Source organism: Nymphalis io, chromosome 3, assembly GCF_905147045.1.
Source record: "Nymphalis io chromosome 3, ilAglIoxx1.1, whole genome shotgun sequence".
NCBI classification, from domain to species: Eukaryota; Metazoa; Arthropoda; class Insecta; order Lepidoptera; family Nymphalidae; genus Nymphalis; species Nymphalis io.
In genome coordinates this window covers 5,158,426-5,183,588 of record NC_065890.1, presented here as the reverse complement: position 1 = coordinate 5,183,588, position 25,163 = coordinate 5,158,426, and the positions used below count along the sequence as shown (strand labels likewise).

The 25,163-nt window shown below is 30.8% G+C and overlaps 1 protein-coding gene across 1 annotated transcript in view; it reads left to right on the top strand.

Moving 5' to 3' along the window:
- The window catches only part of LOC126781412 (tyrosine-protein kinase transmembrane receptor Ror-like), a 33,348-nt gene that overhangs the window by 5,671 nt on the left and 2,514 nt on the right, over positions 1–25,163 (top strand). The window contains exons 2-7 of the mRNA XM_050506376.1: positions 21,221–21,302; positions 21,787–21,930; positions 22,081–22,178; positions 23,978–24,187; positions 24,418–24,640; positions 24,946–25,104. Of these exons, the coding sequence (XP_050362333.1) occupies positions 21,221–21,302; positions 21,787–21,930; positions 22,081–22,178; positions 23,978–24,187; positions 24,418–24,640; positions 24,946–25,104 (916 nt within the window). The remainder of the gene's footprint in view (positions 1–21,220; positions 21,303–21,786; positions 21,931–22,080; positions 22,179–23,977; positions 24,188–24,417; positions 24,641–24,945; positions 25,105–25,163) is intronic.

Here is a 25,163-nt window from a genome sequence, read left to right as displayed (position 1 = left end):
AAATATATTACGATATAAAAGTTTTATATTTATATTATCCATATTCGGCCCGTGCTGTCAGGATGCGTAGCAGGTAATTATATAAAATATAATGCCCTATGAAAAAAATTGGAAAAATTATTATTTTAATTACCAACTATTCCTTTTTATATGTCTTCCATTGGGATAATAACGCTTCGTACAATTTAAGCGTCGTTCTTAGGTTTAATATGGACGTATAAACTAATATTTTTATAGCAATTATACCAACCACTTCGATTTGCATGAATTTAATTGCAATAATAGTTTTAAATACTCGAAAATGTATGACAATGCTCTATAATTGTCCTATTCAACAGTGTAACGTACTTTATGGGTTTATAATCATTCCAGTAATTCACGTGTGATTGAGTAACGGACACCTCAACACAAGCTTTCGCATTTATAATATTAGGAAAATACACCACTTACACCAAATATAGGTACCATACAAAATAAGTATGTGTACTCGTGCTTTATTGACATGTTAAATTTATGTTACATACTGAATGCTCGTTTGATATTTCTTATGTTATAATCGGTCATGTATTTCTTCAGAGTCAAACATATTTTTGATAAGAATCGAATCAATTGCTTAAACATACGCCTTGGTGTTGTAACGTGAATGTTTTGGTCCATACAGCGAGGCCTGTAATAAAATTTTGAATGTTCACATTTAATGCCAATGATATATTCAGAGTATTACAAAACGTTTTATTGATACTTTAAACTTTTAAATCGTGCTTTATTCTCCTTTGTATTTCGTGTTAAAGCTATTCAATGGAAGTGTTTTGAAAGCGAGTTCTAAAGTCATAGATATTTTAAGATATTTCTAATCAAATTTGTTAGTAACTTTACCCACAAATTATTTATGTACTATGTAATTGAACATTTCCCAAAATTATATTGCTGGACACTTGTAGTCTATGCGCCATCACATTAAGCATCAAACTTTCTTAGCAGTCTATGAAAGCGTAGGACGCGATAACGAAAGCTAGCAAAACCGAAATATAATATCATGGGTCAACGCTGCTAACTACGAGTATTATTATCATTGAGTGCAGTCAAAGCACGATTTAGAATTATTTATTGACCACTAACTTGCAGCGCGTGATGCGATCTGTTTGCGGTGTTCTTTGAATGTAAATAAATTTATAGTCTTAAAGTTGCCACATTTGGATTGTAAAGTAACATTATTTTTTACGAGTAAATAACAAGACTTTGTCTTTACGGAAGTGATTTTCTCGATTTCACTTCCATATATATATATTTAATAAAATGCTGTAGGTGTTTAACAATATATATGATTGTTTATGTTTATTACTTAAAAATTGTCACATTTGTAGGTTACTTTTTTGCAAATCTATTTACTTTCATCCTGCAATTCAAAAAGTTTGAATAGAAAGAAAAGACAAAAATATTCTTTGTTTTATAACAGAATCAAACTTCTCTCTCTCTCTCTCTCTCTCTCTCTCTCTCTCTCTCGTTCTTTATTTCCTTATGCTTATCTTATTTAATATTAAACACACTTCTAATGTTGTAAGGTCATTGGCATAATGTCTAACTATAATGCCATGTTTGTAAGCGTTGGGTATATGCCAGCTGTAATTTTTTGTCGCGTCGCGTTAAGGTACCCATATACGGTAAGACTGCCTTTCTACAATCTTATATTACGTGATTGATCGACATATTGGATCATAGAAAAAAACATGTTTTATGTATTTATTTTATTCTCATGGTTTATATAATAGATATTAATAGCTTATATTTGACAGACTTATTATTTTATACGATTTTTCTAGTCAATACTTTTAATTATTTTTTGACCTTTGATTTTGCTTTATTTAAATAAATACAGCAAGTATTTATTTAAATATACTTATTCTGATGTATAAAAATGTCGATTGTTTGTTAATCTAAGTTTAATGGTGAGACTAATGTCTGGTAAAACGTGGTTTTTATACTGATAATTTTACGTCGTCCAACGGTGGTGATGTACGTACTTAAAAGCTTTTTCCTGGACTTGCTTTAATAAAAATAACGATACTGTAGACTAAGTAATGATGTGTTATACTGCTCTGGATCTACAAGTATGACGTTTCCGAAACGGCGCAAAACCACCAGAATTTGAAAATGTTAATTTTAAATTATTACTAAACGAATAATATTATACTGGTTAGAATTTTATGACTGCTTTTTAAAGACCAAACTAATTTGCACTTTTAGTACAAGTTATATTATTTAGAGAAACGACATATGTTTTATAATATAATAATAAATTTGGATACAGTTTTTGACGGATATGTTACGAAGAATAAATTTATATATTGAGTTTTTAATAGTCATTCTTATTAATACTAGACACAACTGACCGAATGAATTAGTTAAAAAAAACATCAAAAAAACAAAAGCACGTTTGGTTTTTTTATAAGCTTAAAAAGTTGTTTATTACCATTCTATTTTATTTTATAATGTCGTTGCATGTAATTTTATGAAGGATTTTTTTTGTATATTTTTTCGAATTAGTATATAAGTATATTTACTATAATATAATATTATCATTTTTGTACATTTTATAGTATAATTCGATATTAAAATATATTATAGAACTAACATGCATATAAATGAAATTGGCTTCATAAATTAAAAAGTGTAAAAATGGGCAAATTATACGTATTTATAGTTAAATGTTTTTTTAAACTATTAATAACAGTCCAACCCATTCATAAATTATCTGAAGATGGAGCTATAAACCATGTTCGGCGACGATTACAAGGCGGTCGAACTAGCTAATAATGATTCAATTATCATTTCTCGGACTTAAACATTTTGATATAAATTACAGATTATACACAGCATGTTTATGGTAAATAAATATTTATAAAGATGATTTTAGTACCATCATGTTTAAAGGCATATGCAAAATTATTTTTCATTCAAATATTCTTAATGGTGAATATTCAACGTTAGGCAACGTTTACATCAGGACTGTAAAAAATCCGTTGTATCTGCAGTAACAACCAAGTGTTCGGTAAATGTGGTTTTAGTTAAGATGGAAACATAATAATATTGTTTAATTACAAATCGAGAATATGGAATCCGAAAGGCACTTAAAACTTAATTTATTTAAGATAGTGTTTAATTAAGGTCTTTTAATTAATAAGTTATTTACATTACCTACTATTTATTACTGCAAATAAGCCAATGACAAAATAATCAACTTATTTGTTACACGCTTCGACGCTTAAAAACTGGAAGTGAGATTTAAATGTCAGCGTTATATTTATATTATCTTAATCTTATATCGAAGACTATTCCTTTTTTATAATAAATCATTGACCTCAGGGTTAAGATAATTCATAATTCTTTGCATTTCAGTGTCAACGAGAAAACCACTGGTTCCAACTTATTTTTTTAGAGATACCAGTTTTGATAATAACAATATGATAAATCGGCATATTATACTGCATTATCTTGGTGTGGATTACAGCACCGTAGGCCTACACGGTTTTGGCTTTTATTGATGTCGTGTTTGTGAATAAAAATCCATGCAGCGTGTTTAGATAAGAAATAACTATTTATAACTATCATAAATATTTATTAAAAAATTTAGAATATTCTTATCACTTTTGACATAATCAAAATTTCGTTTAAATATTTTTCATTTTTGTATAAAAAATATTAGGCGCGACTATTATTTAACTATGCATAAAAACGGTATTTCCGTCGTCAATGAAACAACATGTTAGAAGCACAATAGAACATTTCTGATACCTAACACATTATTTTGTTTCGTCAATGCCTTATATTTAATTATTTACTAGAAGTTGTACTTTGGTAAAGTACGTATAGTGTCAATTATCAAAAAGTAGTGAATGCACCCTTTTAATAATAAGTCTCAGGACCGCGTAAAGACAATCATATAGTGAAGATGTATGCGTTATCTCGCGTTTATCTCGGAACGTGACCCCGCTATCTGACGGGTCCCCGCCCGCCCATCTCACCACAGAATTCTCAGTCGAAGTCAAATGCAAATAAATATGAGCCGCAGTATGTTTAACTCAACGAAAACCATTAATTTAGAAATACCGATATATCTTTAATTATTTACAGTCGGACCACCTTGTCTGCTTATTAATTGATCGTATGATAAGCTTTTCTTGTAACCCAATCACAAGGAATAGTGTTTTCTCTGTAACTGTTGTATGATTTATATTTTGACGTTTAACAACGTTTGAAAGCTAGCAATTAACAAGAGATTTATAAATGAAACGACTAATATTGTGTTAATTTAAATGTATTGCCGTAGTCAAATATATCATATCGCTCTCAGCAATTCTTAAATGTTTGTATCGTATTTAAATATCTAACAATAAAACACCTCGGTAATTTTTAATTATAATAAATCACGAATATCATGCCATCCATTACTAATATTTTATAAATGATAACTTTGAATATTAAAAATAAACATTTATATTAATGAAAATATATCACCTTAACTTTTAAAATATTCGTACACGGATAATAAAGCGCCTGAATGTTATCGAATATATAAATCAAGTGATAGCCAAGTGACGCGCAGACACCGGACATGGACCGAGAGGTCCCAACGGGCGGGCACGTGGGGCATGTCTACTTATTTATTAAGCGAAATGTGTCATAGAGCCCAACATCCACTGCCTCTTAAATGATATGAAATCGCAAAATATATTTCTGATCTTGCTTATAGATCTTGTCAAAAATATACGGCAAATGTACGATCACGTTTTTTTTAAATTTTGTAGTGCAAACTGAAATATCTTATATTATAAGTACGAGATGTTGGTTTTATTCATTTAACAATGTAATGATGATGATTTCTTTTAAAATTGTCTTACAATTCGTACAGCCGTTTGAGTAATTTCACATTATCATACAGGCAAACCTTTGTATAATTTTAATAAAGTAAATATAACATACTTGTGTATATCAAATTCTAGAATAACGTTTGCTATTAAATGTGTTATGAGTAACCGTTCCATTCACTAACAATAAATATATTGACGTATAATAACTTTCCGATTATTGTATGTTATTATTATAGATAAATAAATCTCCTTTATTTAATTTTATAACGTTGACCTGCATTCTAGGAATTTTACTAGTAAACACACAAACTGTTTAGAAAAAAATGTCACGCAATAAAATAATGTTATAACGAAATTCGTTATAACATTAATCTTTTCAATACTGACAAATGCATGACTACGCAGGACACAGCTAAGAGTCTGTAACTGCATACCATAAATAATGTTTACGCGAAAGAAATAAAACTTTGTAAGCTTCAGCTAAAACAAACAAATATAATCATATAATTAGCTCTTACTCAATAAAAATTGCCAGCTAATTAATATTTGGTATTTTCCTTCTGTCGTTAGTCTATTAATTAATTGACACGATAAATATCATTTGGCTCAATTCAAATATTAGATATATATATCCATTTAGTTAGCAGATCAAATGCGAAAATACATTTGTATGTATTACATGTAGCACCCAAATTATGGAAATAATTGCTTGATTTCCCAAAATAAGCAAGATAATATATTTCTATTTTAGTTTATTAATGTCATGATATTCCATAAGCACTACGTTTTATTGTGTGTGTTTGTGTATGCATACTCTTGTACAAATTTTGGCCAAGGCGGCAAATTTCAAAGGCAAGCCAATTGCGCTGGATATAATAATTATTATCATAGTCCGCAAAGGTAAGCAGGCTTTATTGCCTGACTCTCTTAGGCCGGTGAGATATCAGATACATACACTATCATAGCCAATTTTCCACTAAAACATTTTATTATAAAAGAACTTGTGGAGAAAAGCTAATGTTATAAAAACCACGTTTTGTAAAATATTTCTCTGGCATCTGTGTAAACAATTGAAAATACTTCGTGTATAGAAATAATTATACAATTTTAAATATTAAGAATATATTACAAGAAGGTCGGCTTTCTTTATTATATTAAATGCAGCGTTGTGTAACGGTAATTAAAGTTATAAGGTTATAACAACATGTTTGAATTCTTAGTTTTGGTGATATCAGTGCCAAGGGTCAACAGCTCGATATGATATGAAACGAATACTAACATCCATTTTAATAAAGGTATTGGAATTTTAAAAATATTTCGTAACAAGCAATTTTATTGTTTTTTGTTTTTTTCATTAATTTACCGTTTAAAATCATGAATTACTTTAATAAATGTTATTCTTAATTTCTCGCGATATAAAACTAAGGCAGTATACATGTGTAACTTATGTTTTCATTACGAGTAAGTATGGTAGTCCAAATAGGTACGATTATTATTGTGCAACTGATATTAACCTTTTGTTCACTTTAGTTAAATATTAACTATTACATTAATAATAATGATAACAATTTAGCGACATCGAACACTATACATCAATAGTTAGAATTCTAATAATGCATATAATATTACACCCATGAATGGAAAAGTAAAATCAGATACCGTGGCGTATCTTTTATTGACCGGCTAAACATTTCGCATATAAATACTCATATTAAAAGTTAGCTTTTCAAGTTAAAGAGCTTTTAATGCTGTATGTACAAGTAATGATCGGTATTTATTAAGTGGAAGCGCAGTAAATGTAGTACCTAATTAACGTCACTTGCTCCTGCGCAGTAACCATAAACCGCCTGTGTCACTACTCACGCGCCATAAATGGATAAAATGTGAATTCCTGCGTTTTTCTTTTACAATGCCCGATGAGAATCGTCGGCTAGTCTCTTGCTGATAAATCTTTATCGATTGCTAAAATCTTATCTTTAAGCAGTCAAGAAAATACAAGCAATCGTTAAAATTTTATTTCGCGTTAAAACTAAGGAAAATATAGTAAGACTGTTAATTCTTTTTTGTAAGCGTTTTATGCTTTATTTTTGACTAAAAAATTCAAAACCAAACAGCTACTATATTTTTTACATTTTACATTAATTAATTGTTCGAAATTAACTGAAATAATACTCATCTAATCATAATAATCAGCAATTCAAATAAACTTTCTTAATCATTAATAAGATTTCATTATTAAGAAGATATTCTCTATACATACAGTCCATTAACAATCATATTGGGTAGGTATTGGGTAGTCGATGTCAAATTATATTATTAAAACAAATCATTGTAAGCTATCCTTGGCTCAGATCCCGATAGTCTCATGTGAAGGTTTAAACAATATAAACGATTAACTTTTACGATTTATCTGTTCGATTGTTTTATTGTTTTTATATTATCTTATATTTTAACTCCACAATTATCCAAGTCCGCGTCACTTTGTAATTAAGAAGCTGTTACAGATATATAATTATCACTACATGTACATATACGGCACATGAGAATACGATTCCTACATATTGGCTACGATGTCATTAAAATTTAAGTTTTAGTCTGGCTTCGATCAAGATGACTTTGTATTAACGAAATATAAGAAAAACTACTAAAACGTTGTTAGTTTTAACAAATTATTTAAAAAAAAACTGAACGTAGCGTAACATAACCTTTATTATGTTTTTTTTTAACTAATGCTTATTGATTGCTGATTGAGATAAAAATCCGATGAGATATTTTGTTTTATTAGTTAAACATCTGACTTACGTGATTAAAAAATACATAACTTAAATCATAAAAAAGACATATACAGTAACAGCCTGTAAATGTCCCACTGCTGGGCTAAGGCCTCCTCTCCCTTTTTTGAGGAGAAGGTTTGGAGCTTATTCCACCACGCTGCTCCAGTGCGGGTTGGTAGAATACACATGTGGCAGAATTTCGATGAAATTAGACACATGCAGGTTTCCTCACGATGTTTTCCTTCACCGAAAAGCACGAGATGAATTATAAACAGAAATTAAGCACATGTAAATTCAGAGGTGCTCGCCCGGGTTTGAACCCACGTTCATCGGTTAAGATTCACGCGTTCTTACCACTGGGCCATCTCGATTTTTTTAAAAAAGACATAATACATGATAAAATATCGTTATTATTAGTTTTTTATTTCATTCTTTTTATAACACTAATTGTATTTTGCTTATTGTTATAAATAGGTAAATAATTTGATCAGTTGCGTGCCGAAGGCGTACAATATAATAGAATAGAAAGCGTAACAGTGATGCTGATTAATTAATGGTTAATCCTAATAAATATAAATAAAATACTTATCTATAATGATTTAATGAAAGAAATAAATGTCACACTACACCCTAAGTTAAAATGTTACGAGTAACGAAATTAATTTATATAAAATAAACTCATAACATAATAAATGTGTTCATTAGTAAGACCATAAATATGTATAAATTTACGGTCTTACTAATAAACCTTGTTTAGGGAATGATTAATTAAACAATGCAGTATTCTTTCGAATGTTAAATAATGATAGACAGAGATCACACAGAGACACACAAAATCTGTGTTTAACTAAACAATCGCTATTTTACTGGTGGTATAGCTTTGTGCAAGCTCGTCTGGGTAGGTACCACCCACTCATCAGATATTCTACCGCAAAACAGCAGTACTTGTTATTGTTGTGTTCTGGTTTGAAGGATGAGTGAGCCAGTGTAATTACAGGCACAAGGGACATAAAATCTTAGTTCCCAAGGTTGGTGGCGCATTGGCTATGTAAGCGATGGTTGACATTTCTTACAATGCCAATGTCTAAGGGCGTTTGGTGACCACTTACCATGAGGTGGCCCATATGCTCGTCCGCCTTCCTATTCTATAAAAAAAGCAACGTTTATAAGTAAGGTCGTTAATCTACAAAGATGTTAGCTTTCTCTTAATAAAAGCATATTATACATAGACTCATAAATAACGTAATTTTATTACGAGAACTGAAACCATTTTTATCATGTTGTAACTTAGTTTTTTTATTAAAAACGTCTACATCAAATATTTCAAACGAAGCTCTAATTAAATATATATTTTTATAAAACTTAATATTTTTAAGTGTCTACAAATATAATACGTCATATCTTCTATCGGCCTATATGAAATTAACCTATCTATATAGAGTGAATGCTTTCTTGATGTTGTATCGTGCAAAAATAACCAATATCGACGGCGTTAAGTGCTAGACGACAGTCGAATAAACAGCTGGAGCGGGCGGCTCAAGGGCGCTCGCGTTTTGGGTGAACACTGAGAAGCAGCCCACGCCGCGGTCCATAATGCACATACTCTGATACGTGACCACTTACCCACGCGTAATCATTTTCGATAATATAAATATTTTTTTTAAATCTGTTATTTGTGGATATCCATACCGTCTCGAAACGACACAGAAATATAAAATCGTAGTGCGCAGAAAAATTTCCAATCAAATTATTTTCGTCGACTACGTAATTTTATGTAAAGCTCTTGGAAATGAATTACTACAAATGCCTGTATTGTTTCAGAAGAATCTATAACACAATATTTAAAATATCGGTATTTGTAATATTTAAAAATAAAATTTTGTTTAAATTGTTATTCTTTTTATCTAACAACCTTCTAAAAACTCCAGTATTTGCGTGCTGATAGAGTTACCGATGTAAGGAAATAAAAATACAAAAAGGGAGAAGCAAGATTATGATCGCCGAAGATGCTCGTACATAGGCTTTTATTAATTATTTATGATATTAGTTCAGTGCTAAAAATAATGTTTGAGCGGTTCTGAAGACTTGTAAGCGTAATTTCAAATTACCCGTAGACAGTGTTTATATCAGACACAAAGTACATTGTCAAGGTGCACTAACCGACTGCTATGTACATTAAAATATATTGTAACGCCGCGCTAATGCCACGCTACATATCGCCACATGCCACATGCGAGCCAAGCTAAGCCAAGCCAAGCCAAGCCAAGCCAAGCCAAGCGAAGCGAAGCGAAGCGAAGCGAAGCGAAGCCAAGCCAAGCCAAGCCAAGCTATGCCATGCCAAGCCAAGCCAAGCCATGCCATGCCAAGCCAAGCCAAGCCAAGCCATGCCATGCCATGCCATGCCATGCCACGACAATTAAAGCCAGGACTGTCCACCAAGCCCGCTTGTAACCATTACTGGCGTCACATTCGAGTGACAACAGAACTCGATACCCGATCTCTCATTTCTCAACGTCATTCGTTTTTGTACAAAAATGTTGCTATGGCAACGAAAATAACGAAGGAGATGATGTGGCCATGACAACGGAAAATAACAGTCGTGAATTGGAAAAAGTATTAAGATATAAACATACATTCAATTATTTATATATTGTTATCATTATTACCTTCCCGTTTCAATATAATTACCATATTATTTTATTGTTATTTAGTATTTCTTCTATTCTATTTTTCACACACACACACACACACACACACACACACACACACACGCACACGCACACACGCACGCACTCATAAACAAAAAGATAGAATTTAATATTGTGAAAGAAGCCATAAAGAGAAAACATATTATACATAATCGTGTTATTACATAAAAAAGGGGAACGGGACTGTTACTCTTTAACTTGTTTTATAACCTAGCGAGAAGCAGTATTACACCCACCTGATTCGAGTTAAATTAAATAGTACAAACCTATTTGTAATATGTTTCATTTCTATTATTACGAATAAAGAACTAGTCTATATAACAGGTCTTTAGAAGTTAGAGTTTCAAGAACAAATTAAATAAAAAAAAAAAAAATTATAACCTTTCTAATTTATTACGTTAACTAGAATTTAATATTATTTTTAGATAACAACAGAAATCGGTAGATTTAAAAGATTTTCTCGAGAAGCAATTAAGGTAAACATATTACTATATAACGTGTCCTTCGTCACGTAAAATATCGCCTTTGAGTGATCAATCAAGTTGAATTGCGAAATTGATTACTTGTACTACTCTGCATCCATAGTAAATAGAAGAAAGAATGATATCGAAACAATTTTTTAAAAAAATATGAAACTCTAAGAACAAGATACCTTGTCAGTAGAGTTAACGATAAAAATTTCTTTTTTCTTTTATTTTTATTGGATCTATCATATATTCTTCAGTTTATTTTATGTACAATATTATCACTCAGTATTTTTTTTAATATAATGTATAGTGACAATTGGTTTTGGTTTCTTTTAAAAATACATATCATACGCGCAAAGCATATAACCTCCTCCATTTTATGAAGTCGATTAAAAATGGATTGTAGAACCAAGTTAATTATTAAAAAAAATTGAATTTATTGTAATAGTATACGATGTCATTAATATTACACTTGTACCGTGAAATATTAAGTAGATTTCTCAATTTAAGAATAAATCTTTATTTTTTGAAAAAGAATATACTAAAATAAATATACTTTTAATTAAATAATCTTAGGCTTTTATTATTTGCAAAAAAAATTTATTTAGTCTAAGCAATGATTATCTTTGATACTCAAAAGTAAAAAAAAATACAAAAAAAATCCCCTCTGGAACCTACCGCCCGGGCGAATGGCACTTGGGCCCTTAGAAAAAGACCCACTGGTCATTTTATTGGATACCTCGTTTATTTAAATATTTTTTTATCATTCATTAACAATAAGGGGCTAATTCTACCAAGTAATTTTCACCTAATCGCCTTTGAATCGAAACGCAATATTTGCCGTTTAACCGTTTTCATATTATACAAACCAACGATCCAGTTGCGATTCGGTCGAAGTTGGAACGGAATAGAATCGCGAACGTATCGTAACCGTTATATATTAGCAGAATTGTCCCCCAGTACATGAGAAAATCCATCAATACGGGCTCTTGTGATCTGATTTGACTTACGATGACTTTCTGGGATCAAATAAAGCGAAATCTCAAGTGTAATGATATAAATGCGTCTAATAAGAGAACGTTACGTAACAGTGCAATGTGCATGCTACATTGAAACGGTACAATGTCTAATTAAAGGTTCATAGCATGTGGGTCGACAGAATGAAGAATTTCAATTTGGCAATTCCTGAACGTTATATTATATTAAAAATATAAGTGTATTTTTTGTTTGTTATAGTGTAATGTTATTCAGTGTTGTTACCCTATTCTTTTATATAAAAACTAAAGCTTGCGTATTCTATGCATCCATGCATCGTTTATCTTTGCCAGAGTTGAAACTTTGTACAGTTGTTTTTGTATTGTGCTGTGGATTTTTTTAGTATAGGTAGGTGGAAGAATATGAGCCACCTGATGGTAAGTCACCAAAGCCCGTACACATTGGCATGGTAAAAAAGGTTAAGCAACGCTTACATCGCCAGTGCGCCACCAACCTTGGGAACTAAGATGTTATGTCCCTTGTGCCTGTAATTACACTGGCTCACTCACTCTTCAAACCGGAGCACAACATTACCAAGTACTGGTGTTTTGCGGTAGAATATCTAATGAGTGGGTGGTACCTACCCAGCCGAACTTGCACAAAGTCACCAATAAAATCGCGATCGGATAGCGAGTCTTTCTATATAAGAAGCCTCTTTAATGTTTTTCGGAATAAGTAAAATGACTTATCAGTGTCGGATCGGATCAGTGTCGGATTAGCAAATTTGACTTTAACCAGAATAGTCCTTGATCTGTGGATGTCGAAAACGCAATAGGCGATGAATTAGCACTCAGTATTAGATTAGTTGATTTTGCTCATCAGTTCAGTAAGTGGCAGTATTTCTTATTGATATTAATTCAATGTTTAAAAATAGTTATACTATTGATTTATAAGCGATACTCAAACTACGTCATGGCCCTGACCCTTCAATCAGACAAAGTAAACTATGTATGTGAGTCAATAACCGAGTGCAATGTAGTTTCGAAGCTACCTATCCAGCAATTCACATGTTCCAAATGCGCATATCCGTATTAAGTCCCGACGCCCGGTCTTTATGATACATGATGATAACCACTCAAAATCATACAAACGAGTAATCGTAACTAAAAATACTTTTAACAAGCCATCAGTTACACACTAACATATTAACGACAAAAATATTTTGTTTAAATAAGTTAAATTTAATTTATTCGATCTTTTTCCTATGAAAATTTCAAGGTTGGCTCTAAAACATTAATTCATAGTCACTGAAGAATTTTTTTTTATAAAATATATGACTTAATATAAATGATGAACGTGAACATTCGCCCTTATATTGAGGATTGGTACTTGAATTTCAAATGAACATAATTTTGTTGCAGACGTATATATCTGTAAGCCGATACATTAATAAATTACATTCTTGCACATCCTCACGCCTAGCTCAAACGCTTTCTCTAAGATTGCGAAAGAAGCTTCCTTATACATACGATCGTGCATAATTTTCTCAAATCACATTTTTTTATATTTTGAACAGTTTGTATAACATATTTTAATATAAACATGAAATGTTACAGTAAATTTTAACTTATTTTATTATTAAATACTAATTTTAAATCTTGTCTATTGAACATCTAGTACGATAAACTCATTTTAGAAAAAAGTGATAAATACTTTTTAACAAAGTTTACATTACAAGCCTAGCTTGCTGCTATATTAACACTCAATCAGTAATCAAGAACTAGGATACTGCAGTAAGTAACAAAAATTTAAATTAGCACAAATTGCGGTAGAGCAAACAACGATTACCGAAATAACGTTAAGAGAAATCAGGACAACACTAAAATAATCTAAACGAAGTTTTATTGCAACATAAACTCGTATAAACCATTCTGTTAACCACAATACACAATTGTATTTCGAACTGCATTACAATTAACATATCAAACATAGATATAAAATGCAATCGGCAAATTGAACATCATCTATCCTTCGTGGAAGATTAATTAAAAATAAACACTTATGTGCGCATGGAATTAGAAGTTTACGGGTTGATGGGATAATAAAAAGTGCTCATTTTGACACCAATCTGGTGTTTATTATTTGGGACAAATGTGACCCGCCGCTCGTAACCTAACACCACGCCGTCTGTCGACCGACACTACTCAAGTTGTTTGATCTACTGAGAGCTTTTTAAACTTTTTATGTCATAGTTTAGTGAGCTTTAGTGGCTTTATTGTTGAGTAAACATCTTAGAATTATCATTCCCGGTACTCGTGAGGGACTTTGATTATTTTTCGTTGGTATAAAGTAGTTTCAACCATTACATATGTTGGATTTATAATACTGTATTATATTTTTTATAAAACGAATCATATTTTATTAAACATTACTTCTCAGCTACACAATATTAAAAGCTTTCAACTGTATAATCAGCACTGTTGAAAGAAACATAATTATAAGATAAATAAAAAATATATTAAGGGCTCTACTGGGCTTGTGTTATATCTTCTAATGCATAGAGATCTTGATATGTTGTTGATGTTACGGAAAGACTTTTGTTTTGTTAAAAAGCAAAGATAGAACGGCTCGACGGCCGACACTTTAGTAAAATAGACAGACCAATAGTTCCCAACTGGAAATGATTATGCAGTAGATGTAATGATAAGATCCGATAAAATTATATAAGTATGCAATTAACGTCAAATTGTAAACAAATTACTGTGGATTTTTTATAGGCTCCTAACTAATATTTACAAACTTTTAAACTACTATTTATATATTAATTATAACATTTTGAATTACAATATATTCTATATGACAAAAATTTTAAAATGATTATTATTGCTGATGTAAATATAACTAAAAATTTAACCCAGCTTAGTTAACAAAATAACAACTCATAATATTTTATATTTTAGTATCTATTTCAAAAAAATGTTCACTCTCGCTTTAAGCGGACAAACGCTAAGCGGTCGGATTTTTAAATAAACATTTTTAATGATCGGCCCGCGCCCGCGCTCTGCCAGGTGTACGCAGACGGTGCTCTCGCGCACACACCCCCCACTTCCCTACACGTACCTTCCTACCTACTTCTTTTGTTCCTATTCATAGAATTTCCTGACATGACCTGTAACAATAATCAAATTATATTTCTTAGGAAGGGCATTATAAATATTTGGAAAATGTATTCATAGATGAGGCAAGTATTACAAATAAGATTGTATATTGAATGTACGAATAGTACGAACGTAGGTGTCATTATGAATGTGTCTTTACTAGTTCTTTAATAGTTCTGGTAATGAGTAAACTTTGTTTGCTTTTTTTTTTAAATAAGTTTTATATAACAAAACATAAGAAGCCACGTTTATGATATAACGAAAACAAAACAAATACTTATTACAAACATAAGAGAAATTGTGTTATCGATGTACATGTATGAAGAGGTCAATGGTTATCTTTAAAATGGTGTTTTCCTTTATTTATTTTTATTTCAACATCGAACGTTGAAAAATAAATTAATAATATAAGTAACGCTTTTATTAAGTTATATTAAAATAACTATTCATGTATTTATATCAAAATAACTTTTTGTTTTTTTCATTTTGAGATTTTTATTTGAAAATTATATTTTTCTTTATCATATATATTCATGTTCTTAAAACATCTTTACTATCTTTAGAAGATAACTGTGTATATTTTTATGTCTATATAATACCTTATATTTTAAAATAAAATATCCGTAGTTACTAATAGGCCAAATATTTACTGAATTGTTACGAAAATTATAACTTTTATAATAATTAAACAATACTGTAATTATTTCTATTGTTCGGCTGTATTCAGAAAGGTGATTGAGTTGGGCTTCGGGCTAACATGCTTCACGATATTTCTATAACGATCAATCAAACCCATTATCGAACATATTCTCGAACTCTAATAATAATCAAATATCATATAAATACAAAGATTTAATTTCGTATAGTTCGTGAGTTCAAGCAGTTTTAAAAAGATACAAAGTAATATTAAACACACGTAAAAAATTTACATTTATTTATTTATTTAAAAATAATTATTAATATAAATATAAAAATAAAGAGTAACACTTTGTTTTCGAAGATGTGTTCAATGAAACAATGTGTGTGTGTTGTCGAACAAAAATACTTTTTTCCCAAAACGTTAATATCGAGTATTTTAGAAAGTCGAATTTTATCACGAACAAGGAAATATTTTAATATGGCAATCCTTACTAAGCCTATCTCAGAAACTTAAAATATCAAAGTTGACTCCAATCGAATCAATAAATCTTAAATAGGTTTAGATAAAATAAGCATTATGTTATAATAGTAATACTGTTCTGTTCCGACATGCTTTGTTACGGTGATGATCATATTTCAACTGTTATTTTATCTAAAATATCCAATGTTTTGATTAAATAACTGTCACTATGAGTAGGCGTTATAGCCAATGATGTAAACAAAATTTGACATTAAGCAAGTATTTTTGTACCAGAGTTGTCTTCAAATAAATTTACACCAAATCGTAAGTTGATAAAAGATAAGACTTTTTTAACAAAATATAAAAAATTATCTAACTCTTTACTAAAATCTAACATATATCAAATTCACAATATTCTTTTAATAACTCACTCTCATTATACATTATTGAATTACAAATTTGTCCTATTGAAATATCTAGTTCTACAACTTTTTAGTAAATTACAGACAACAGCACTGACAGATTGTCATTATAAAAGAACCAACTACCAAACGAATTTATATCAATAATAAAAAATAAAACTATACCATCAGCTCAACAACTGTCCGCTGAATCGTGTAAAAAAACATTGAAAATCACTATAAAATGTTGCGAAAAGTCTAACATTTATCGCAGATCGCACTAATCTTATGTAGTCTAGACAATATGTGGGGGGTATTATTTTTGATACAAGAGTTTGACGTAGCTGCTTGAATGTGTCGCGACCGCTTGATCAAGCATAGCTCCAGTCGTGCGTCTTGTACCGTAATCACTTTGTTCGACCACCTGACAGGACGAATACCAACAAAATGCTTCGAACCCGATCAAACCGCTTGTCGTTTGCATCAAGCCGCTTGATCGAGCAGAAAAAACTTGCTGTTTGCTTTCAGCTTCTTGACCGTCACGGAAGCCTTACGTTATTGTTTGTTATAATGTAGGTCTGCGTTGACTTTGTGCATTGGTCTTGTTCCGGATCGATCACATTTCACTCCGACCACAATGAAACGTCTCCTTTACAACTAAGCCCGTTAGATGAATGCTCGTTGATTGTGAAACATTTGTAATATTAGAATATGGATGTTATTACACGCTTTGGAAATATTTGATCGTATTTTTTATTTTTAGTAATCGGTATTTCATATTTATTATTTATAATATAATCATAATATAATCTCATTGACTTGTAACGTTTTAAGCGGTCATAGTAATTCGATTACGTATGGATAAATCTCGTACAAGCGTATGTAATCCTTTCAAAATGAAACTTTTAATTAGCTTCAACTTTGAATAACATGATACAAATGGTTGAAGTCGACGTTACAAAATAAATATATAAAGTATATTTTAAAAAGGCCTTTTATTTCGCGCTATTTAATTATATTAAACTCTTTCAATGGCATTATAAGATGTACATATAATTAAAGTAATAACTTGCAACTATCCAACAACTCGGCAAAGATATCCCATTCTTATGCTATGAAGGTTTAGAGCTTAGTTGTAATGCTTGCCCGGGATTGAAACCGCCGTCTTCGGTTAAGATATGCATGTTCTATCCAATATGTTATCTCGGTTAAACGTTAGCTTGACTACAACGCCACTATATTGACTATAACTATCAGATCTTAATATAAGCTTAGCTATGAGCCATCTTCTTGACAACCCAAATATAGATTAGATACGCGACTTTACCGATTATTTTACAGAAGCGTCTGTTAGAACAGAAGTCAAACAATCAGATTGCTTTTTTGACGCGCCTTTATTGTAAAAATTACAAATTCAAATAATTAAAATTATACGTGTATTACAGAAAGGTCGACAACAGTCGAATGCTAAAGCTTAATAGAATTGTTCATTTCGACGAAAATTTAGTTAGTAGAGTGTATTGTTTGAAGGTCTAGTGAGACATAACTCAAACATCGCAACACAGTTGATCGAAATTCGATTTAATCGACGCGGCGAGTTGAATTAGATTACACATGGAAATACCTACTTTTCATATTACTTTGGACATTACACGATTTATTATACCTGACATTATTTATACGGTTTATTGATATCTTTAGAAGATAGAATTTTTAACAAATGCGTTATTTATAATCTGAGTACTCCCACAATATATACACTTTGATCCAAAATATGCATGTTGTGCTTGCCCGGTTCTATCCTAACTTCGAATAGGATTGTTGTAATCACAGATATATGTATTTTAATTTTAATTATGATGAGTGACTTTTATACAAATATTATAAGTTTGTAAGAAACAAATAACTTTTATAACACCGTAGACTTACGTGGTGAGTACATCAACAAAATTACATGCTTTTTATATTGTCTCCGGAACATCGACATTATTGAAGTGTACAAAAAAGAATCAAGATTCTTTTGCAACTTTTGTGGTATCTTTAATATATGATTTGTATGAGAAAAGGTAGATTCTATTGCTATGCGAACATAACTAAAATAGTTTTTTGTTTGAGTATTTCCAAATAAATTACTAATTATAACTTTGAACTCACTTTACTCAGTAACCGATGATAATGATAACCCTTAAATAAACGTAGTACTTATAATATGACCCACCTTAAGTCGTATATATTAATCAAAAGTCAATAAACTTATCCCGAATCGTATTAGTAACCACAGACCATTGACGTCGAGATTGTAAAGGTCGCGGCAGATGATATATTTTTTTAAATATTGAGATATTCGATCTATCGCCAGTACTTACCTAATACGTTTTAACACGACGTTATAACACGCCGTACGGCTGTTTTTTTTTTAAATATTTAGTATATCTTATAAAATCTTTAAAAGCACTGTTTCAAGGTGTCATTATCAATTGCCATTTACAGACAACGTTTAAAATTGATTTCTTATTTATCTTTATCAAAGGACTAATATCGTGTGCCAATTTTTTTATTTATCACAAGTTTTTAAACGAAAAAAAAATATTGAAACTAATTTATATACATATATACTATCGCTTGGATAGCGCCAGGAAAAAAATCCAAGATAAGACTACGTAGTACTTATAAGCTATGTCACAAAAAATATGCACCATATAAACATATTAATGTCCTCCAGACCACGGCCACGGCGGCCAATCTCAAGAGAGTTTAGCCAACTACGCAGAAGATATTATATTGCACAAGTGTGTGCGCAAACACAGGTGCTCTCTCTCTTTCCTCACTCTTACAATCCGATGGGACAGCTATCCGACACGACCGGAAGGAGTTCAGGCGCAGGACCAACGGCTTTACGTGCTTTCCGAGACACGACGTCCAACTTCCGGACTCCAGGATGCTACTGAGAATTTTCTGACAGAAAAACCCAATAACTTTTTATTAGCCCGACCTGGGAATTGAACCCGAGACCTTGACGTCCGCGGACTTTCATCAAGCCACTAGACCAACGAGGCAGTCTAAACATACATAATAAACATATTATATACCTCTGCATACGTCAGTCTTGAAACTATACACTATAATACCACGATAGTATCATCAATTATTATCATCAATCGAATTCGTACTTTATTTCTAAACCGAACTTAATTCCACGGAATAACAAACAAAGAAAACCCACAATTATAATAAAATATTAACATAATAATTTACAACGTTAATGCGGCGCCAACCATGGGAAGTAGGCGCTATGTCACTCGTCCCTGTTTATAATTACATTAGTTCAATGGATGCAACAAGTCTTACTAAAGAAAAACTGCAGACAAGTGAATTAACTTTTGCCGCATAAGAAATAGAAATAATAATATAGCTCTTGAAAAACTCTTGCTAAAGCGATTGGCAAAGTATAAAGTACTTTAAGCATCTATTTTAAACATCTGAGAGCAAATTATTTATTTATATTGTATTGCTGTATAAGAGTACAGACTTTTTATAAGAATCACATTATTTAGAAGAATCATAAAGTTGTAATAAACAATGCAAAATCGAATAAAAACGCGTTATGATTACGTGAAAATGTTCTTATATTTAAATTTTAATGCAGTAATCATTCATATTTTTTATCTATAAGTACCCACGTACACGTATAGTTGTATACCTATCATATGTAAACGTGTGGGCGTTTCTCAATAATAACATCTTTTCATAAAACATTTTAGATCTTTCCCAATCGAACAACGCATAACTCGGGAGTAACTCTTTAAAATGAGGACTATAAAACATCAATAACTCATTTATGGATATGATATTATTGATTTATCGTAACCTCAGGCAGCCGCGGAGTGGGCACGCACCACGATAAGGTGTCCAAAATAACTGCATCGGGCTCCTCGAACGTTCAAGATGAATTTCAATTCAATCTTGTTATATATACGTTATTTCGGTATTAAAACGATTAATAATGAAAATAAAAAGCGTTTATGAATTATGTTAAATTAATATGATTTTTTTACTTACCTTACCAATGATTGATATAAAAGGACTAAATAATAAATATATTTTATGTGTGATTGGAAATTATAATGTATTTAGGTTTTTTTAATATTCCTAAATATACAAAGATAACATAAAACAAAATCACTGCTTTTTGCATCAACGAAGAATTCATGATGTTTACCATTTTGCATGCGCGTGTTAATTAATATGTATGGAAACGCATTATAATTAGTAGTGAGAATCTGTTGTAAAACCTTGTTTACTATGGATGACGGATAGTTGTTTGTGAAATCCATATAAATCGCGTTTATGTTGAGTCGTATCTATCTATAAGCATAATAAATTCTAAGAGAATTCGTGTCAGTTTTTTTAATAAATTAAAATAATCAAAATATTTTTAAAAATGAATGCTACCTTGTTTTAACTTGATTAATACTTTTATTTTGACTTTGCCTACCGCATATGGACTAGATCAAAACACATAAAGGGGCACAAATATACATAACGTAGGTATAAATTTGTAAACGATGAAAAATTATATCTGGAAGTTTTGTTTGTTTGTTTAGTTTACTAGACACATGTAATTGTAAAGTTTTTAAAAAATTGGTTTAAAAATTACATAGAGGCTTAAAAAATTTATGAAAACGTGAATGAAAATGTAGAGTATACCTTATTGTACTCTAAATTTCACTGAGTCAACATTTTTTTCAATCATTTATTTATTAATTACAGTTGTCACGTGAGAAAACAACAAAACTAGCTAGGGTCGCAAGAGAAGAAGCACGACCTAAGCAGGCGGCCCAAAATAACACAAGTGAGTACCTAATATTGTATATATATGTATATTTATTTATTTTCATTATACTGATTACCAATACAAGACTCAAAAGGCGATCTTAACATCTAGACAAATTCATTACCAGTCAAGTATACATGTATTTACGAGTATAGTTACAAGACTCCCCTATATATTGATCATGACGTTCCTGCAACAGAAAACACCGTAGACATTTTTCAAAAGAGGCTCTAGAGACAATTACTCTTCCATATAATATTTAACTAGCGTCGTGTTAGGATAACTTTTTTTCGCCAGTATTTCACTTTATATTCCTTACATATCGTGTAACATATGTTATATTTACAAGCTTTATTTAAATGTAACTCGGTCAAAGTTTGCAATTGAATTTTAAGGGACATCCGAATGAGCTAACATTTTGCGCTCACAACTTGTATAGGTACAGTAATAATATTTTCCGTTATAGCACAGACTTTAAAATAATTAAAGCTTTTTGTTTTAGTAACATTTATCTATGGTGGATGCGAAACATTATCTTGTGGTGAAGAAGCTGCATGCATTCAACACAACAATACTGTGCATTACTGTGTATGCACATCCAATGCTGAACCCGCCAAAGAAGGTGTTAAATGTCCACGAAGTACAGGTAACAATATATTTTCTTAAATTAAATTATTTAAAAAAAATAAAAACGGTCGATTCGAACATGTTTTCTTGAATGATGAAAAGTTTTCTTTTTAAATTAATTGTTTTTAAGCAAAAATCAAATGTATTTTATAAAATGTGTGAATTTTAGTGCCCCTGACTCAGCGTCAAGCTATCCACAATGTAATCCCACCGCGGCCGTCAAACGCCACCGACCTCAGATACCCACCGTCATCGCCAACCGCTCAAGTAAGACTATCCATCACCATTAACACATCGGCTTTTATCTCCTTATCTAACACTCTACAAGGTACAAGTACACATTATAATATAGACTTAACGTAATCAAGATTCGAGAATACCCTTTTATAATATTGTATTAATAATTTAAAAAGTAAACTCTAAATATTACAAAAGATGACATTTAGTGTTTTTACGATTAATTTTGAATATGATAATTACTTATTGTATTCAATTCAATAATAATGTTCTTGATACTGGTATTATTTAAAACATAAATTATACGAAACATTACGATTGCCAACTGCCAAATGTTCAATTTATGATGTACATTATTTTGTTGTTCCTAAAATATTGTATTTTAATGCTAATTATTATAATATATGTAATATGTTAAGCTGCCAAATTCAAATCAAACAGAATTTCAACATTGAACTATTTATTAGGTATCTAAAATTTTAATTATAAAGTGAAATAGGCTTTAAGATAATCCAAAGAGATTTCAGATGAGCGAAATCAATTAATTACATTTATGTAAATTGATTATGAAATACCGTTACGGGATTTTATAGATTTATTTATATTTAAATAAAAAGTTATTTTAGCCATTATTTGAGTAATGTAGATTTATGTAGAGAAGTCAAGAAAGAAAATTAAAAAAAACTAAAAGTTGACCTGAATATTTCCTATAAATTTCCTATGATATAATCGCTGTAGTTTTAACTTCGTGATATGTAAAGACCATCTCTAGAATAAAGACAACAGTAAAAAAGTGACATTTTAATAAAGTTTCAGTTTAAAAAGTATCTACTGTGGGAATGTTTATGCCTATATATGGACGAATATGACAAGAAAAATGTTAACGTTTCTAATAAAAATAACTAATTCGATTAACCTTTATAGTATTGATTTCGGATCACTTCTTCGAACTTGACTTTCTACTTCGAACTGGATCGAATATGAAATCATAGTTACTCCATCGTAGCTCATAAATATTCATGGCTGGTCACCCTTGATAACATTTTTCATACACCATCGGTTACCAAAATAACTCTATAGGTACAAATTATTTCGAAGTCAGACCAACAAAATGTAATGAAGTTATGATTAGGTATAAGTGACACTAGTTTTATAATTATTTTATTATATATTAAATTCAAATCTATATAAAAAAGAAAAATAACCCTTTTTACGTTAAATATGATAAAAATTATACCAATTATGGACTCATTATTTAAACCCGTATCAAATAATCGTTAAAATTTTGTTTTGTAATTTTTTTTGGCTTAACTTTGTGATATTATAAAAGGTCCATGTCACAATCTGTTAAACGCCAATCTAAATAAATAAGTATTAAAATTTACGAATTTTGATTTATAAAAATTAAATAAAAATGTTTCCTATATCCTAGTCCTGTACTATAATTACGTAGTAACAATCTGAAATTTTCGCTGCTGGCACAGACCAACTCCCTTGTTAAGAAACTGGTTCAACTTACCACGCTGCTCTTCTGCTGTAGTTGATGAATAAACACGTGGCAGAATTTCATAAAAAAATTGAATAAGATAACTTGTAACTTGCAATAAACACGATTGTCGGCATTCGGCAATATACTTGCTATATCTACAGTTTTATTCATACTAACGCTTTCAAATACTCAGTTCATTACAATTCGTTAAGCAGTATTGGCACAATTACACAAACACACAAAAGTTTCATATTTATATTATTAATAATATATATTACTAATTATGTATATACTGTAGAAACATATGCTTAATAATAATTTAGTCCTATTTTATTTTTAGGCACCGAATTCACTGGTAAGTAGTGATATAATAGCAGAAGCAACGGCAAGTAGCGATGCAGCCATTTTAGGATCAGGAACCTACTCCAGTGCGAGTGCCCCAGTGCTGTTGAGCATGGCAGCAGGATGTGGATTACTATTGCTTATAGTTTCTATAGTTATATTCTACCTCAGAAGACGGATATGTAAAATCGATAGAAAAGACAAACCGGTACGACTTTTACTAATTTTAATTAAAAGCTTTATACCTTGTCCTGTACTTGGCGCTTACAAAATAAATATCTCATCTTAAATTTAAATAATAAAATAGAAAAAAATATTTACAATATAATATGTTATATAAAAGCATGAATATTTAAATTTCCATGACTAAGCATTTTATATCTTTGTTGCTTTGTCCATGCTTACGATGTTTTTGCTTAGCGTACGTTATTTTTGTAGCGTATTCGGCCAGGAGAACCACTACTTGCTGAACGGTATATAACGAACCCGCAGTACGGCGTGTGCGGTGCAGGGAATGTTTCGGCCCCGGTTACTGTGCCAGGATCTCCTGCTCCACCACCATCAAATAAAGGAAACGAGCCGCAAGTTACACTCTTAGAAAGAAGTGCTTTAACGTTCCTGGAAGAAGTCGGGGAAGGATGCTTCGGGAAAGTTTATAAAGGTACTTTATTTATCTATATATTAACGTCATTTATTTTAGGAACCTTCTTAAACGGTGAAATGGGCTACCTGATGGTAAGTAGTTATCTTCACCTCCTTACACCGTTAATGCGAAGCAAACTATGGGTTCGAAGATGTTATGTCTCTTGTGCCTTTAATTATACTGGCACAATCACCCTATAATACAGTAAAACAAAGCATTGCTGTTTGGTGGTATCACCACTCGTCAATTATTTCCCACTCACTCACTCAACTATATCAAAATCATTTCAATTATTTTAATTAATGTTATATTATTATAAACAGGGGTTCTCAGAAGTAGCACTGCTGAAGAGCAGGTTGCTATAAAGGTCCTAAAAGACAGCGCTGGACGCAGCGCAGAAGAAGATTTTGTAAGAGAAGTTTCCATAATGTCAGCATTCCGTCATCCTAATATATTAACACTAATAGGCGTAGTATACAGAGGTATGTTTAGCATAATACATCTTTTTTTAACTGTATTTATTATAAATGCATATTATTAT